General features: G+C 41.1%; 1 protein-coding gene across 1 annotated transcript in view; it reads right to left on the minus strand.

Moving 5' to 3' along the window:
* Positions 1-323: 323 nt before the first annotated feature.
* csmd2 (CUB and Sushi multiple domains 2) overlaps positions 324-16,559 on the minus strand; it is a 192,584-nt gene continuing 176,348 nt past the window's right edge. Inside the window, exons 59-72 of the mRNA XM_026348691.1 lie at positions 15,394-15,570; positions 11,698-11,877; positions 11,404-11,577; positions 11,084-11,257; positions 9,981-10,054; positions 9,166-9,277; positions 8,708-8,887; positions 7,244-7,309; positions 6,107-6,268; positions 5,177-5,289; positions 4,415-4,502; positions 1,335-1,467; positions 809-986; positions 324-483 (exon numbers count right to left, since the gene is read on the minus strand). Coding sequence (XP_026204476.1) covers positions 827-986; positions 1,335-1,467; positions 4,415-4,502; positions 5,177-5,289; positions 6,107-6,268; positions 7,244-7,309; positions 8,708-8,887; positions 9,166-9,277; positions 9,981-10,054; positions 11,084-11,257; positions 11,404-11,577; positions 11,698-11,877; positions 15,394-15,570 — 1,793 coding nt within the window. The 3' untranslated portion in view covers positions 324-483; positions 809-826. The remainder of the gene's footprint in view (positions 484-808; positions 987-1,334; positions 1,468-4,414; positions 4,503-5,176; positions 5,290-6,106; positions 6,269-7,243; positions 7,310-8,707; positions 8,888-9,165; positions 9,278-9,980; positions 10,055-11,083; positions 11,258-11,403; positions 11,578-11,697; positions 11,878-15,393; positions 15,571-16,559) is intronic.

Genomic DNA, 16,559 nt, shown 5'->3' on the forward strand with positions numbered 1-16,559 from the left:
TCCAGACTGTCTGTCTCTGATTCCCACGGGTCAACAAGGGGCTGTCCACCGTTCATGTTCACTTGCACAGAGATCTCCGTTAGCTACAGGTCAATTTCTTGACTTAAAGTTGACCATTAAATTCCCTTTGGGTTTAGGCCGAGGGCGGCCGAGAAAAGTCATCACAGCTTTGCTTCCAGCAGGACTCCTGCTGGATGCAGTTTCAGGTGGAAGCTTTTCCTCGAAATATGGACAATGATCAAGAAACCATGTAAAGTTACAAAAAGCCTTTTGTTGTTGGCATTTGTTACAGTCGCCGTCTTCACATGGTTTTCTTTTTTTTTTTTTTCATGTCTCCTGCGGGTAAGAGCCTTTTCCACTGGATATGTTTGTTGAATGTATTTCGGCAAATAAAATAATCTTTGTCTTGCTCTCTGCTCGGGGAACTACAGATGTCCTCTGTTGGCAGGAAGGCAAAGATGTGGTGCACGTCTCCTCACCTGACTGAATCAAGGATGCATGTGAGGGTGTGAGAAAAGACAGGAATGTATGGAAACGATTGGACAAGGGAGGGGAGGGATAAGACAAAGGTGGAATTGAATAGAAATATGTAAGGAAATGCAGGTTAAAAGGAAGAACAGGCAAAAGAACGAATGTATTGATGATGGAAAAGATGTCGGAAATCACAAAGAGAGAAAATAAATGCATCAAATATTGCCAACACTAATACTAATACATTAAAAAAAGGTTGAACTAAGAAAAGTCATTCATTAATAAACTTTAATATGAGATACAAATCAAAGGAGACCTCATTGTGTGTGTGTCTTACCTCTGGAGGAAACAGCTGCTATACAGCTGTGCACACTGTGCTGACTGTGAACTCTGTCTCATTGGCCATGATGTCAGTGGGTTGGATGTTGCGGTCATACATAGGGTTTTCAAACGTAGCTCGCCCGTTAGTGTTCTCATGGCCCACATAACCATTGAAGGGGACTTTGGGTCTTCTTCTGAAATGAATCAATAAAATAAAATATGAGTTGTCATCACATTAGAGGCAATAGTGTGTATTTGGTGATACTGCACCGGAACAAAATCTATTTTAGCTCAGATTTGCTGTCTGTTTTGTGCCAGCTGCTGTATTACTGCCGTTTCTTATTATAGTTTCTCTATATCAAGGTGATTTTCTCAAACTCTGGTCAAGATATGACTTTGTGAATAAAATAAATAAACATTGTATTTCTTTCTCTTGAAACGTACATTTGTCTTTCAAAATAAAAACAGCATGGGTTTGCATGAGCAGTTGAGGTTTGCAGATGGAGTAGCAGTGAGAAATGGATCAGTGATGTGAGTCTTACCTGTGTTTATAGAGGTACAGAGCAAAGCCTGCAATGATCATGGCTATAAAAGGCACTAGGATGGCTGCTGCCACTGAACTGCTGTTGGAGGCAAAGTTGTAGCCTGGGTTGTCTCTGCTGGGATCTAAACTCTCTGGAGGTAAACAAGATAAGAAATTCAACATTACTTCAGCACAAAGTGACATCAGAGCAGATGTTGTAATCAAACCCTATTAATAACACAATTTAAAAAATTAGGGGAAGTTATCTTCCCAACATTCTGCCAGGAACGTGACTCGACAAAGACAGAAACAGAAAAAATAAGAAAAAAATGGCTGAAGAGGGTCATGAGGAACCCTCCACTAACAGATAAGTGACTTTTTTACATTTATTTCCGTGTTTTATTTTCATTTTCCTCCCCTGGGAACGTCAAATTCCATTACCCCAACAATGACTCTTAATTACTGACATCAAAGGCCGACAGCTATTAACTCATTTCATTCTCTAATTTATGGAGATGTGTGTCTGCAACAGCAGCAGTGGAGGAGTGACAGCCCACCTGTTTGCCACAGAATGCCAAAAAAGCTCCAATAAAGGACGGGTGACAAACAAGAAGGAATTCAATTAGTGGGTTCTGCGGTGTTTGCCAATCAACCCCCTGCCGGATAAGTGCGAGCACACAAACAGATGCACAAACACACGCGTGCGGGCAAACTGCACTCGCGGTTACATCACCGAGTTAAAACAAAACACGAAAACGTCGACAAATTGAGAGGGATTATTACAGAGACGCCCAACTTATCTCAGACTCACATCCCTTTTACTCACGCATGCTTAGACACACATAAACACAAATAACCTGGCACCAGCCCCAGTCCTCTGCATTAATAAAGAGCTGTTTGCTCAATCAGTGTGTTGCGGCTGCATGGTGGTGGGTATGTGAGCAGGGTCTGCACCTGCTGTTCATGCACCTTCCTCATTACAGGGGATTTTCACACAACTTTAAACCTGCACATAAACTCTTAATCTATGTTAACACTGCATGCCTTCTTGCTGAATTCCAAGTTCCTACTCTGTCTTTGTACTTTCACTGCTGCTCTTCAGTCTGTCTTGCAGCCAATATGGAAGCCCCTCCAATCTGGGCTTTGTTTTTTAAAAGCTGCTAAAATCCAGTGAAATCTGTCGCCGTCAGCAGCATCAGCAAAAAAAAAGAAAACAGCAAACATTATCTGCTTAACTGTTTATGTAAGATCAATGTTACATATGTGCATTTTAAACATCACTTGTCATACAAGCTGCATACATACTAGTTTTTTGTTTGTTTATCCACATATAGCATATTTGTCTGATTAAAGGCGGCTACAGGGACATAATGAGTGTCGGGCAGTCACAGAAATTATTCAATTAATGTGATGGTTTAGTGGAGAGTTCAGTGCTAGGAGAAAATGTGAACACATATTTAACTGAATGTACAATGGGTGACTCTGAATCTTACGTGTCCACTTGAGATTGTGAGTGAGATTATTTTGATCTATTTTATGGAGTTTTAAAGAAAACCTTGAAATTAATAAAATAAAGATTTATTAATAATAATGAATGTCCAACCAAGTCTCTAACTCAAAATACATCAAAGCATTTTTTTGCTAATCTGCAGCTAATGTTTTACATCGACCTATTTAATGTCTTCTCTATGTTCACAAGTACTCTACTGTGGACCATTTTAACGGGATTGTAACAGTGGGTGGCAGCAGTAAACCAATATTGGGAAATGGCAAAACTCAAATAGGAAGCAGACCTCCCAATCCTTTTTCAATAACGGTTTTATAATCAAAACCAATTAAACTCATCATTAAATCACACACAGGTTGACAGAACCGGACATGTGCAGAAGGAATTGGCTCCAGGGGCTCAAGCCCCTGAGCCTTTCCCAAATTAATCAAAGATATGGACAATTCATCGTTAGTTAATCCTCTGGGGTACAAGCTCTTTTTTCTGTTTCCTGATGCCTTAGCTCTCTAAGCATAAATTCATTACTGTAAGGTACAGGCAATAGTAGCTATGACAACTATGAACAATTTGAATGTATTTGCTACAATGATGTCATATTACAATATATCAATATTATATCGACTGTATACAAATAGTCACTGCTTTTGCATACTGCCTATATCGCGAGGCCCCAGGTGAGAAGCGAAGCAAAGACATCTTTTTATAGTGATTATTTCTTTCAGGGTAAAAATAAAATATGAAACAGTACTGTAAGTAATACCAGTACTCTAATTCTCTTAACAGTGAATGTGAAACACACAGCTTGTTTACAGTGTCTACCAGGGAGATAATGATAGATACTGTATATGTATTTATTATTAATAATTACAAAATAGCTCTGTACTGACTATGACCCTTTTTTTTAAATGAAGCCCCTGTCCCTGAGAAACTCACTACACGTCCTTGGAGAGAATCTTTTGTATTTTTCCCTTTCATGTGCCTCACAAAGTTTAGACAGGAGAGTGAGGGTGTTTGCAGTTGGAGGTGCATAATACTATGGGGAAAATAAAGGGGAAAAAAAACGAAGTCACACACATAACAGCTTCACAGCCACAGGCACTCAGATCCATGGAGTCAGGATGCAAGAATTTCTGCTGTATACAAACTGTAGCGAAATTCACAGTGAGGAGAATCACGTGGGTTGAATTTCTAGGTCACAAACATGAAGCAGAATATATGGATAACTGCAGCTTTTTTGAAAAAGAAAAAAAAAAAAAAAAGAAAAACAAAAGTTATACACCTTTAACAGCAAAGCTGAAGTTGCTGAAGGATTACAGAATCACACCCGGCATAGAATAGATTTTATTTACTGTATCAAAACTGCAAGATGCAGGGTTACTTGATGTGACAAGGCTCTGCATGCATCAACACACAACCCTCACTGTTGATGTGTGAGGCGTGTGTGTGTGTGTGTGTGGACGCTACACATATTTTAAGCGAAAGATGTCTGTGATAAAAACCCAGACAGGAAGAAGACACACACGGGCATACTCTTTCCCCAGGAGACCACTTGGTCACAGTGGTTTATATAACCAAGTGGACGGCTCACTCACCCAGTCTCTGGAGACCAAATTGGCCAAAGCCTTTTCCTCTGACAAATCCCTGGTACACAAAGGAGTTGGATGAAGACATGTAGGACACCTAGGGAGAGAGAGGAATGGAAGACAGGCACTTTATGTGTTACATCTCGGCTTTACAAAGGAGTGGCTCATCAATGTGTCAGCAGCTGGTGCACAGAAAATGAAATATCATGTCAAAGGAGCTGTAAGGCACTCTTATGGCTGACATTTAATATGATGTTTTTTTCTGCACAAGAGCACAAACATAAACACACCCAGTACATGCTGCACGCACGCAAGTACTCTTCACAGGAGGAATGCTGCACTTTGTAAGAGACTAGCTGAAATGTAAACACTCACGCTCTTGTAAAATGTGCAGATAAAAAAAAAAAAAAACACCACATGCTGGCTCGCGCACATACAGTACTGTACTATATAATATGACCTGCTTTTTTAGAGCGTGTGTGTGTGTGTGCGCGCATTAGAGGTGCCTAAGGTTGAGGGATAATATTGGAGAGAGGAGTGGCAGGGGTCTGTCAAGTCCTGATTACCAGGCAATGATTTAACTGACATTTTAATTAAAGAGAAAACTCTCGGTGGGCCCTCGATCTCCCCAGAGTGACAAGGTGAGTGTGTTTATGTGCTGGCGCATATTTCGCAGCGTAGGTGTGTGCGTGTGCGTATATATGTGTTGTAACGTCTTTGCAGTCACAAAATTAGGTGTTGTGTTGAACGTGACCCCGGAACTGCACTTACATGTCCATCCAGGGCCCAGTTGTCTATTTTGAACTTGTTGACAAAGATCTCCACGGGGCCTCTGATCTGGTGGACCTGAAGCAGCAGCTGAGCTTCCTCTCGCTTGTATGTACCTACAAGAAAGAAAAAAAACAAGTTAAAACCATAAAAAAGTCAAAAGGTTTTACAGATACTTTAGAGCTACAGGCTCAAACACAGTGAGTCCATCCAGTGTTGTTGATGCAAGTCTTTATATTTTATAGATCTTTCTTATTTAAATTATTTGTGTGTAGTGTTAGTGTTTGCTTTCTCTGTTGGTTAAAGGTAACAGAAAGGTAAACCAGAGGTGTGAACACATAATGAAAGAATAAGATTGGCAACATCATTTTTGTTACTGTCAATAATGAGTCAGGTTTTCTGTGTCTCTCAGCTTCTAGTAGTATTATGTATTTGTTGGAAACAGTTCTCCACTGCTTTTGTACTCTATGGTACTGTAGTTCTCGTACACTATAAGTCAGTGAAGAGTGTGCCACTCAGTTTGTAGCTATAGAAAACAATTTTTACTACACAGTGATGAAGATTGATGGTACCCAGGTACAGAGAAGTGAAGTATCCAAGCTGTTACTGATGCAAATTTGCTTCTTAATGATCGCAGCTGCATGATGATTATGCCACAGGGGAAAAAAAAAAAAGGTAAATGTCTGCCGCTCTCTAACAGCAGGAATGATCTTCTCCAAACAGGGGCCACATTGATTTCTCCCTCCTTGTCCTCACTTGAACTTATCTGACAATTGTCTGTTTGGATAAGATTGAATACAGGGGGTTCTCTTGTATGACAGTTCTGTCAAATAAACAATGACAACAATCAAACAGGATGTGTGTGTGTGTGTGTGTGTGTCTGTGTGCGTTTTGAAAGTCTTAGGTATGACTTCATTGTTTTGGGGTACCAACCAGCGAGTTTGAGCTCCACTCCACTGTGGTCAATGAGCGTCCCGTTAACCCGGTTGCTGAAGGGTTCAAAGGCAGTGATGCTGAGCATAGCCGGCTGCTTCTTCCCCAGATATTCATAGGATCCTCTCCAGAGAGAGTTTTTAGCAAAAACACCACTGGGGACTGAAAGAGGGAAGGGAGACAATGGGGAATAACAATGTATGAAGTGGTGGAGTAGTGGAGGCAGTGAAATTATTTTTGTATTTTGCAGAAAGTTTAAACATTTTAATATTAAACATCCTCATCCACAGACGACACATTGTCATAAACACTATCTGCTCCTGCCCCAGTTTTGTTTCTTCCTCTATTCCACCTTACACGGTCCACACTCTTACTCACCTGGCCACATCCCCGTCTGCTACTGATCTGATGTCTGTTCTGACTCCAGCAGTGACTCTACAGGGCCTGAACCCTGGATCTGACCCTAAATCTGCTCTAAACTGTGACTTTCCTCTCGTTGTCTCTGGCCATCTCTGGACTCTCTACTCACTCTGGCTCTCCCTATGCCACCTTTGCTCTGTTTTTCCGATGTGACTACGTTATTGGACTTTTGGATCACTTTTGAATTGTGGATTTTGGACTAAATAACTGTTGTGTGCACACAAAGTTTGTTTTCTTGCTCCGCCAATTAACTAACCCTAGCCTCTGTTTTGTCAGTGTCTCTCCCTCTCACCAGCCACCACCTGGAAGATGTCATTTCAACACTTCAGACTACATCTTCCATCAACCCCGGACTACATCCACTTCCTGCCTCATCCCTCTACACATGCTGACTTTTCCTCACCACGTAAGCTCTCTACTAGATAACTGAGTATTTTCCAACTCTCTGTACCTGGTCTTACTCTCTTGGTCTCCCCTTAGACCCCACTGGGATTCCCCACTTGTCAGAGGTTCTCCACTCATCATCCCACACTGCCATTGTTCATTCAAACACTTTTTATCCTCTTCTTTTAATGTCTGCCATTTAATTGGTTCCAAAAAATAAAACATCTCATACACACACTTCAAGACATGAAAAGAAAAAAAAACTAATACTGACAGCATTTGAAAAGATAAAGAGCTGCAAGTATAAACATCTTGAAATGCAAGAAGTCTTACCTGGTAATTTGGAAGGTGGCTCCTGCACTGTCCCCACTGGGCTCTTACCACTTGGACGATTATCAGCTGAAGAGCACAGCAACACAAAATTAACTAACCACAATACTTTGATTTATCCTGTAAACAGGCAAATTGTATGTTCCAGGAAGAAAACAAAAGATTTAATTTTCACTTTAAACAAAAGAGCTCTGAGGTTAATTGCAGTAGTAGGATAGTATAATCAGCACTTCCTGTCTACCTCCATGTGTAATAAACCCTGTGGTGGCCAGAGTGAGAGCCTGCGACAAGACTTGACTCATGTGTCAAAGAGCAGCCTGGGTGTCCCTGTGGGGTGACGGCTAAGTCAGAGAGACAGTTTTGCAGCTTCAAGGGAAGCGCTTTAATAATGCCTTGCTGCTCACTCAGGGCCGCAGGACTACACCACAGTAGTAAACATACACCCACACACATACACACAAATGGAGGGCTTCACACGCAACTACAAACAAAGACAGGTATACTGATGGTAGTTTATGAGCACAAGCATAACCATGGATAAATGTATACAGACACACACATGCAGACAATTTCTCACCTAGTACTTTATTAGCTGCCAGTCATTTGAGCTGCCTTTCCATCACTATGCCCACAAGCACTGTTAATATCCTGCATGTGCTAAGGCCAGTTCTCTTTCCTGCCTTCACTCTTAATGGCATGGCCTTAAAATTACCCATCACCCTCTATAATACAGCAACAGCTTGGCATGGAATCCATCACATGGATATCCCCTCTAGTATGTCTTTCTCTTTAAGCCATTAGCATTTGTCTACCCTAGATAATTGTGTGTCGATGACTCTATTTTTTTCGTATATGTATTTAGGCCAATGCTTCAGGGTGTCTTAATGGCAGTCCATTTGTCTGCTAGACCTTGTTAACACTACCTCACCATTTATAAGAGCTACTTCTGCTAACCTAATCAATGGGATGCATTGGCCTAATCAGGTTTTGCACCCTTGTTAATGTTTCAAAGTGTGTCTGCATGTGTGTTGGATTCTGTGTGTGCGTGTAATTCCATGCTGTGTAATTGTGTGATGGATGGGCCATCCTGCCCTGGCACGTGTCTGAGAATAAGCAAGCGCTAACAGAGCTATTCATCAACATTAGCTGAATCCCCAATTTCCCGACCTGAGTTACCAGTGAATGTCACACTCGTACAAACCCTGGTGGTTTCAATAAAAAATGCACATGGAAACTATGCATTATCAATATGACGTGTGTTTTGTATATCTGGATGCTACCTTAGGAGAAGTGACTGACCATGTGCACAGTTCTGTTGTGTTATGAAGGTTGGTGTGTGTGTGTGTTTGAATATAGTAAGAATAGCATACTGCTGAAATCCAGCAGCAGCAAAATTATTTAATATTTGCATATTTAATATCAAGTATTCATTGTTCCCTTGTGGATGTAAAATAACCATGTTTATACCTGCACACAGTGGTGGTTTCCCTGTCCAGCTCCCATCGGACCTGCAGGTCCTATGCTCTGATCCTCCAGCCAAGTAGAAGCCAGGCTGACATGTATAGATCAGCGTGTAGCCAAGGGATGGCAGTTCAATGGCTCTCACATCAGCCTGGGCTGGCAGCTCTGGCTGGCTGCAGTGGTGGGCTGGAGAGTAGAAAGAGAGATTAAACAGAGAAAAAAGAATATGGTTTTGAGGAGAAAGGTTAAAAGTTGGGTTTGAGGAGCGGGACAGAGAGAAACTTGAGAGGAGCAAGATGAGAAAGGAAAATATGAAAAGTGAGATCCAAGGTGAAGAGGTGGGGTGGCGGAAGAGTGTATGGGATATGTAGGCTGCATTTGAATAATGCATCTGTTTGCTCAAGGTTATGTTTCCCACTTAACTACATATGCAATTTTGCAAGATGAGCAGACAGTGTGCTTACCGATGCACTCTGGTTGAAAACCGCTCCAAGTGAGGTTAGGCAGACAAGTGCGAGAAATGGAGCCCTGCAGTAAGTAGCCCTTTCTACAGCTGAAGAACACAGTGCTACTTATCTGTAACAGGATAGGATGTAGATTAGACAATGAATATACATATTGTACATAACATCAAGCAGATTTTCTACACACAAGTGGCAGCTTATTTAAAATATTAGCATGAATTTGTGGAGCAACACAGCTGATGGCATCAAACTTACAATAAGGCTACTGTAAAACTTTAGTGGAACTAAATATATGATGCTGGTCGCCAATGTTTTCACCTTGTTAACACAGTATTTAGGAGTTTAAATAGATAATATATTATTTTGTATATTATATCGACATTAAAGATGGTGAGATATAATTTGTTTTAAATTTTTTCAATGTTTCAATGTATGATCAACTTTAGCATTACATTAGAGTTTACTGTTTGTCTTTTGCAGTATGGACAGAATAAGAATATAATTTCCCTTTTCCCATGACACTTAGAAAAGTAAATAACTTCAACTTGCCTAGTAAATACGGCAAATAACTTTATGAATGATGTCAACATGCTTTTTCATGTCAGAAGAGACACTAATCTAAGCTACAATAAGTGATAGTGCTTTTTCAATGCTCTGGTTGTCAGTGATTTAACCTTGCAGTTTACTGTATGGAAAAATGTTAAGTACAGTAACGAAAGAAGAAAATACACATTGCAGTAAATAAGTAAGAAACAGTAAAACAGCCTTCAATAAACTGAATGAATTCAGTTTCTTGTGTGACCGTATATTCACACCTGGTAGCCTTGACTGTTGTTCTGGTTTCCAAAGAGAGGAGTGCCAGGGTCTCCACAGGTAGTGTGGGTGGGATCTGAAACACACAAAAAAAAAAACAATTCTGCGATAAGTACTGTCAGGTTAGTCCAATTTATTATACAGAACGTGCCATCAAACCCACTAGATCACTTTAGGAAAGTACGTTATAAACATATGTGTATGTGCCTTCATTAAATCCACCCTAAGGGTCAAACATAGAATTTTGTAATAAAATGAATAAAGTGGAAATGTTAAAATAAAAAACTGTCACCACGAAATCTGGAAATGTCAATGAAGCTTTGAGACTTTGGAGGTGATTCTGATGTGCTGCAAAAGATGCTGTAAAGCAGGGTCAGCAGTAGCTGCAGTACATAATGTAAATGTTGTGTTTTTAATCGATTAAATCTCACTAAATCTTAGTTTAACCTTTTGCACATGCCGGGCTATTATGGCTTTTCAACAGTGGCTAAACAATCTGGCTGATATATTATGCATAGGCAGTGGAATTATTGCTGACTTTTGGCTGTGATGGATTAATGTTTAAACTCAGCCTTTCTGGGTCAAAGGTTGTGCATATTTCACAGCGTCAAACTCCAACCTCATAAATAACAACTTACCTAAAGGACAAGAACAATGCTTTTTATTTTATCCATAACTTGTTTTTGACCACAGAGTGATTTACTTGGGTGATTCAGCAGTATCCGCATTTATGTTATGTTAAACTCAAATGGTATTACTTATCATTGCATGCATCACCGCATTGTCTCGGCATTTGTTTGTCAAAATGAATAGGCAATTGACTGATGTCAGGATGAGACTTATAGCTTGCATGCTGATGGGCTATGTTGAAATCTTCAAAATAGAAGGGAGAACATATGTAGGTATACTTTATGGAGGCAGAAGCTAGTTACGTGTTATATGGCACTAGTAAAATTCAATATTCAATGTTCTGTGGTCTGGAAGAGCAAAGCAATAGGTTATCTACAATGATGGCAACAACAACCATATAATACCAAATACTGTATTCTAACATTTACAGTGTTATAGCCTATAACTTAATTGAAGGAACAAACTAGTAGCTTACCAATACAAGAGGGTTGTGTGCCACTCCAAGTGCCATCATATTGGCAGTATCTCCTGGTAGACCCCACCAGGACAAAGGGAGGGTAGCAGGAAAAGGAGACAGAGGAGAGATAGGTGAATCCTCTGTCTTCCCTCCTTCCTTGGGCTGGTATCCCTGGGTCTCCACAGAACACAGCTGCAGAGAGGGAGAAGGAGAAAAGGAGGTGAAATGCAAAGAAGATATATACAGTACATACTGAGGATGAATATAAGGCAAATCAATGTCAGAGACAAATTATTGACATGTAATGTAATTGGGCTTTGCAGCATGGTGCCACTTACGGAAGCACTGTGGTTTCTCTCCACTCCAGTTGCCGTTACCCTGGCACGTTAGCACAGTGGGCAGGGACAGCTGGTAACCTTGGTTGCAGGAGTAACTGATGCTGGAGCCCCAGATGAAGTCTGCACCCACAACCTGTCCATTAGGGATGGCGGGTGGTGGACCACATACAATCGCTATAGGGAGACAAAGGGACATTGCAGGATTTCTTGTACTGTGCATTTTGATTCAGTCATGTTATGTGCTGGGAGTTAAGGTCACCCACTGTCTCTGATCAGCATCATACACAGCTATACCTTTACAGAGTGGTTTGGTGCCATTCCAGGTGCGGTCCTTGGTGCAGATGAGAGTGGAGGCCCGGTCAGCGTCCATGGTGAAACCAGGAGAACACTGGAAACTGACTGTGTGGTTGTAGGTGAAATCGTTCCCTAATCTCACCCCATTGGCTGGAACTCCAGGGTCACCGCAGTTGATTACTGTGGGATAATAGGACAGAAATAACATGGAATCTTTACCTAGTAAAGCGCTAACATACAAAATCGAGGAATTGAACCACATACTCATTAATGAAAACAGAATGGGAGTTGAGTATGTGCCATGGCCTTGCAGCCCATTTGCTCAGGGCGCTCACCCATATGCTCCATCCCTACTTTACTCTGCAGACACAGAGAGCACATTCATCTCTAACTGATGGAACAGACTGAAAAGACGCAAACCAACTACATGGCATCTATTTTCTTATCACATGTAAACATCTCATATGTTATTAGTTTTGCATTTCAGATCTTCAATATTAAGGTTATCTAAATCCGTAGAATCTCAGCAACCTAAATCTGTAAGTCAGTATCATACAATAAAACACGATTTGTGATTCTCACAAAGTGACTGACACTTAAAGTCTCTTCACATTTGGCAGAGGAATGACCTTCTTTACCTCCCCCAGAAAGACCACTTATCTCTATTTTGTGGACGATTTCTTTACAGGTCACTTAGTGAGACAAACAGACCACGCCAGAAATCAACCCCAGTTCCCTGGTTGACTGGTAGAAAGCTGTCCGAATTGCTTTCTGACCTGAATAGCAAGGAGTTCTCTCCATCTGCACCATAGCTGCAGGTCTCTCTCTCTCTCTTCATCATCTCTTTAACACTGAGAGGTGCTATTCTTGGAAATGCAAGGACAAATTCATTCAGTCAACCTTATCTCTGAGTGCTAAAATTACAATTGGCAATATTCCAAATGAGCACTGCTCTTATCAGTTGCTCTCAGGTGGTCCAATTTCCAATATCTACTTGGGTTCACTCATCACTCATCATCATTGGATGTGTTGTCTGTTTTTGCAACTTACGTGTTTATGCATTTTATGTTGTTGCTGTTAGTGTTGTTAATGTGTAATTCCTTGCTGTATTATTAGTAATAAATGCATAAGGCAATTGTCTATTACTCACAGACAGTCATTTAATACATAAAAAGATCTCTTTGCTATTTTATTTGATTACAGTTGACTTAACTTTGACTTTATTGTCTGCGAGGGGAAATTCTTATCCACAACACTGCACTTGTTTGACAAGTTACAATCGACACAACAACACAATAACAACAATGACAGTAAATGGCAGCAAATGGCATAGCTCAGCGGGGTCTGGTATTGAGGAATTGATGACTGAGTGGAATTAGCCTTCTTCCAAAGCGGGCCCTCCTGCACCTCAGAGCCTTGTACCTGCTAACTGAGGCCAGTGAAGCTAAATGCACATTGGTGTGTGGGATCCTGCTCTATTGAAATCGCAAAGCATTTGATGGCATTATTACTTAATTCAACTAAATTGAGTGTGGGAAGACCGATTATTTTTGCAGCCATTCTGCTCACCTTCATAAGTTTATTACAATTTTTAACAGAGAGGGTGTTAAAGAAGCGGCTGGAGCAAAGCATTAAGACTGGCTAAATAAAACTTTGATAGAGTAACAGTAGTAGATGAGGAGTAATATAAAGTTTATGGACGACCTACAGTCTTTAGTGATTTCTTTTTTGAATAACCATCATGTGCTTCATTGAAGGTGAGTATCTAATGTTACTCCCAGGTATTTTAAAGTGTCCACTGTTTCAGATTTTTGGTAATGAATGACAACGGGGTGCTGCCGTGAGGTCTTGCTGACATTGAGGTACAGGTGGTTGTCCTCACACCACTTTGCGAAGAGTGCAAAAGTGGTGTGACAGTCCATGATGGAGTTATTGTGTTTAATTAAGGCGAGAATGAATCATCAGAGTATTTCAAATACTTTTTGCTGGGTGATGGAATGACGCTGTCATTGGTGTAAAGTGTGAACAAAAAAGAACTTAGCACACAGCCCTGCGTTGCTCGTGTTGATGGTAAGAGGAGGAGAGGTGGTTGAGGCCAGTCTCACTACTTGCTGCCTGTTGCTACGGCAATTAAAATATTTACCTTTTCTCTTTTCTTACATTTGATTGCACTCTGAAAAGCTGAGAATCAATATTGCACACTTAGGATGAAATACAAGCTAGTAAACAAACATTTAGAACTGCACACTGAATGGAGCCTCATAGTTAATGAACTGTTATATGTGCATGACCTAAGCAGTTCACCTCACAATCAAAACCTAACAATCTAGAAGGTAGTTGTCATGTCTTCACAGCCAATTAGCACGACATCATTTACTTACTGCCACTTTTAGAGGATACATTTTTCCTGAATGTATGCTTACAAATCTCATTTCATATTCAACTGCCAGACTTTTCTATCACAGTCATCCACAATGTGTCTTAAGGCTGTACTTTGATTGGCTGCAGTTTAGAGCTTTTAGGATGTGGAGAGACTAAATCTTGTGATGGGCATGCCTCCGCTGTAGCTCCCTCAAGCCCTAAAATGAACCACATTTCTTCTTGATTATACTTCTATATCCTGCAGGGAAAACAGTGTGATTGATTAACAACAGTGAGAATTCCACTGTGTGACTCAGCAGCACTATAGCTCAGCTCTGCTGTAAATGACTAAAAAGGAAAACCCAGAGTACAGAAGGACAAATTTATGCTAAGTTGCCTTGGGACAAAAAGGCATTATTAAATGCATATGACCAACATTCCTGCAAAATTCCCAGTGGGCTGTGGAAACTGGGTCTCTTGGAGGTGGAGTGTCTTTGACTGAACAACCACTTACGGTTCCCACTGGAGTGGAAAGACCAGTCCACCACTTTCATTCATCATACCGTGCTTACTAACAGTAACTAAGTTACAGCTAAAATGGAGAGGAGACTTCTTCTAACCTCCTCCTGTCAAGTAAATCCCTTTTTAGCATTTTGTTTTAGATCAATAGAAATAATTCAAGTAAAAGGGCCCCTATTCACATCATTCTTTTGCTGTACATGTTCTGCTGAAGTACGTCAACATGAACCATTGAACTCCTATGGATTACAGAGTTCTGAGATCCATAATGGTGCTGCTTAGGGTTTATCCTTTCCATTCAGAAGAAACCGGTTCTCGTAGTGACCTCTATTTGCCAGGGTCCCCAGGCTCTGTACAGCAGCTGCGTGTCTTTTGTGAGACATAATGATAAAGGACTGTCACTCAGGCCTGTGCCATTTCAGTGGACCAGGCCACAAACCAATTTTCTCCTAGCCTCCTGAGCCAGAGCACCAAAAAAAAAAACAAATGCTATTACAAAATATTAACATATCTTCCATATTTTGTTGCATTCCTTGTATAATATTACATATCTTGCATAATATTACCAATTTAATCTGTTTCCCCTGGATATGTAATCTGCTGTTGTCACTTCCCCAAACTGCCAAGTGTAAACTGTTTTTCCAAGACAAATAAAGACGAGGCCAGCAGGTAGAAAACTCAGAAATGTGCATAAGCCAAGGAAAAAACATCCTCAACTGAAGCATGAAGTTCCATTTAAATCTGGAAAACAAGATAAGCACTACATATAGACACACACTTTTTTTTTTTTTTTTGTCTGTGAGAGCTGTTAATTACCTGAGCACTCGGGCATGTTGCCGGTCCACGTGCCATTGACAGTGCAGTGTCGAGTGAGCAGTCCAGTGGAGTAGTACCCCTCCCTGCAAGCGTAAGTGATGGATTTGGAAAACGTTAGGCCGTCATGGATCAGGATCTGGGCATTCCGTGGTGTTCCCGGGTTTCCGCAAGAGATGACTGAAAACAAGATAGAGAAGGAGAGAGCAACAGAATATGCTTAGGTGATGATTAATATGCATTTAGAGGGTAAACTCTAAGTGAGCAGAGGTGAAAACTGTAATGTGTGTGTGTGTTTGTTGTGAGCAGTGGTAAAGGGTTGGATGGTTTGAGGCGAGCTGACATGATACCACTGCAAACACACATACTATATACACTGTACACGCAACATTAAACCCCCTGCTGGTTTTAACGCTGAGTAGAAGCGTTCACTGCAAGCCGAAGCGATCATTGCAAGGCAAAGAAATCTAGTTTATTCTTCTTATCCTATATGCCTTGTATATTTATCATGCTTACCATGTCTTCTGCAAATAAAATCCAGCGTAGGTTGGCTTTTAATACATTCCTTTACACTCCCTCACATGTCTGCATCTTCACTCAGCTTGTTTTCACTTTCTCTCTGGTCTTCGTCCGCCCACCCTACCACCAACCTTATCATCTCCCTGTGTGTTCTACTTCATAAGTAACTCTGCTTTGATGGACACATCCTTTGCACAGAAAGTCCCTTGGTGTCTGTCCGGCCGCCAGCAATGGTTCAGTTCATTACAGTCTCCAGCTTGCCCTAGGCCCTCGGAGCCCCGTGGGCATCGCCCTCCCGTAATGACCAGATGTGGCCTGGCCCTTGAAGTCTGTGCCAACAGAGAACAGGTGGGGAACCTTGGCTACTGGGCATACCACACACCGGAGTGGGAAGGAGACAGAGCAAGGCGAGGGAGAAAGAAGGTGGTGGTGTGCAAAGAGGGTGCATGTGTACGCAAACAGGGAGAGTGGTGAGAGCACAAGTAAAAACAGGCTTGGAGACAGGGTTAAGCTTCTGGAAATAACACATTGTACACAAGGATGGAGAAAGAAAAGAGCCATGTGTTCATGGAGAGACAGCAGAATATAACACCCTAAAGGTGTAAAACTGCAAACATGTTGAAACAGTAGGTGGCTTTATCATTTGAGTG

This window comes from Anabas testudineus, chromosome 11, assembly GCF_900324465.2.
Source record: "Anabas testudineus chromosome 11, fAnaTes1.2, whole genome shotgun sequence".
In the NCBI taxonomy this organism is placed as follows: Eukaryota; Metazoa; Chordata; class Actinopteri; order Anabantiformes; family Anabantidae; genus Anabas; species Anabas testudineus.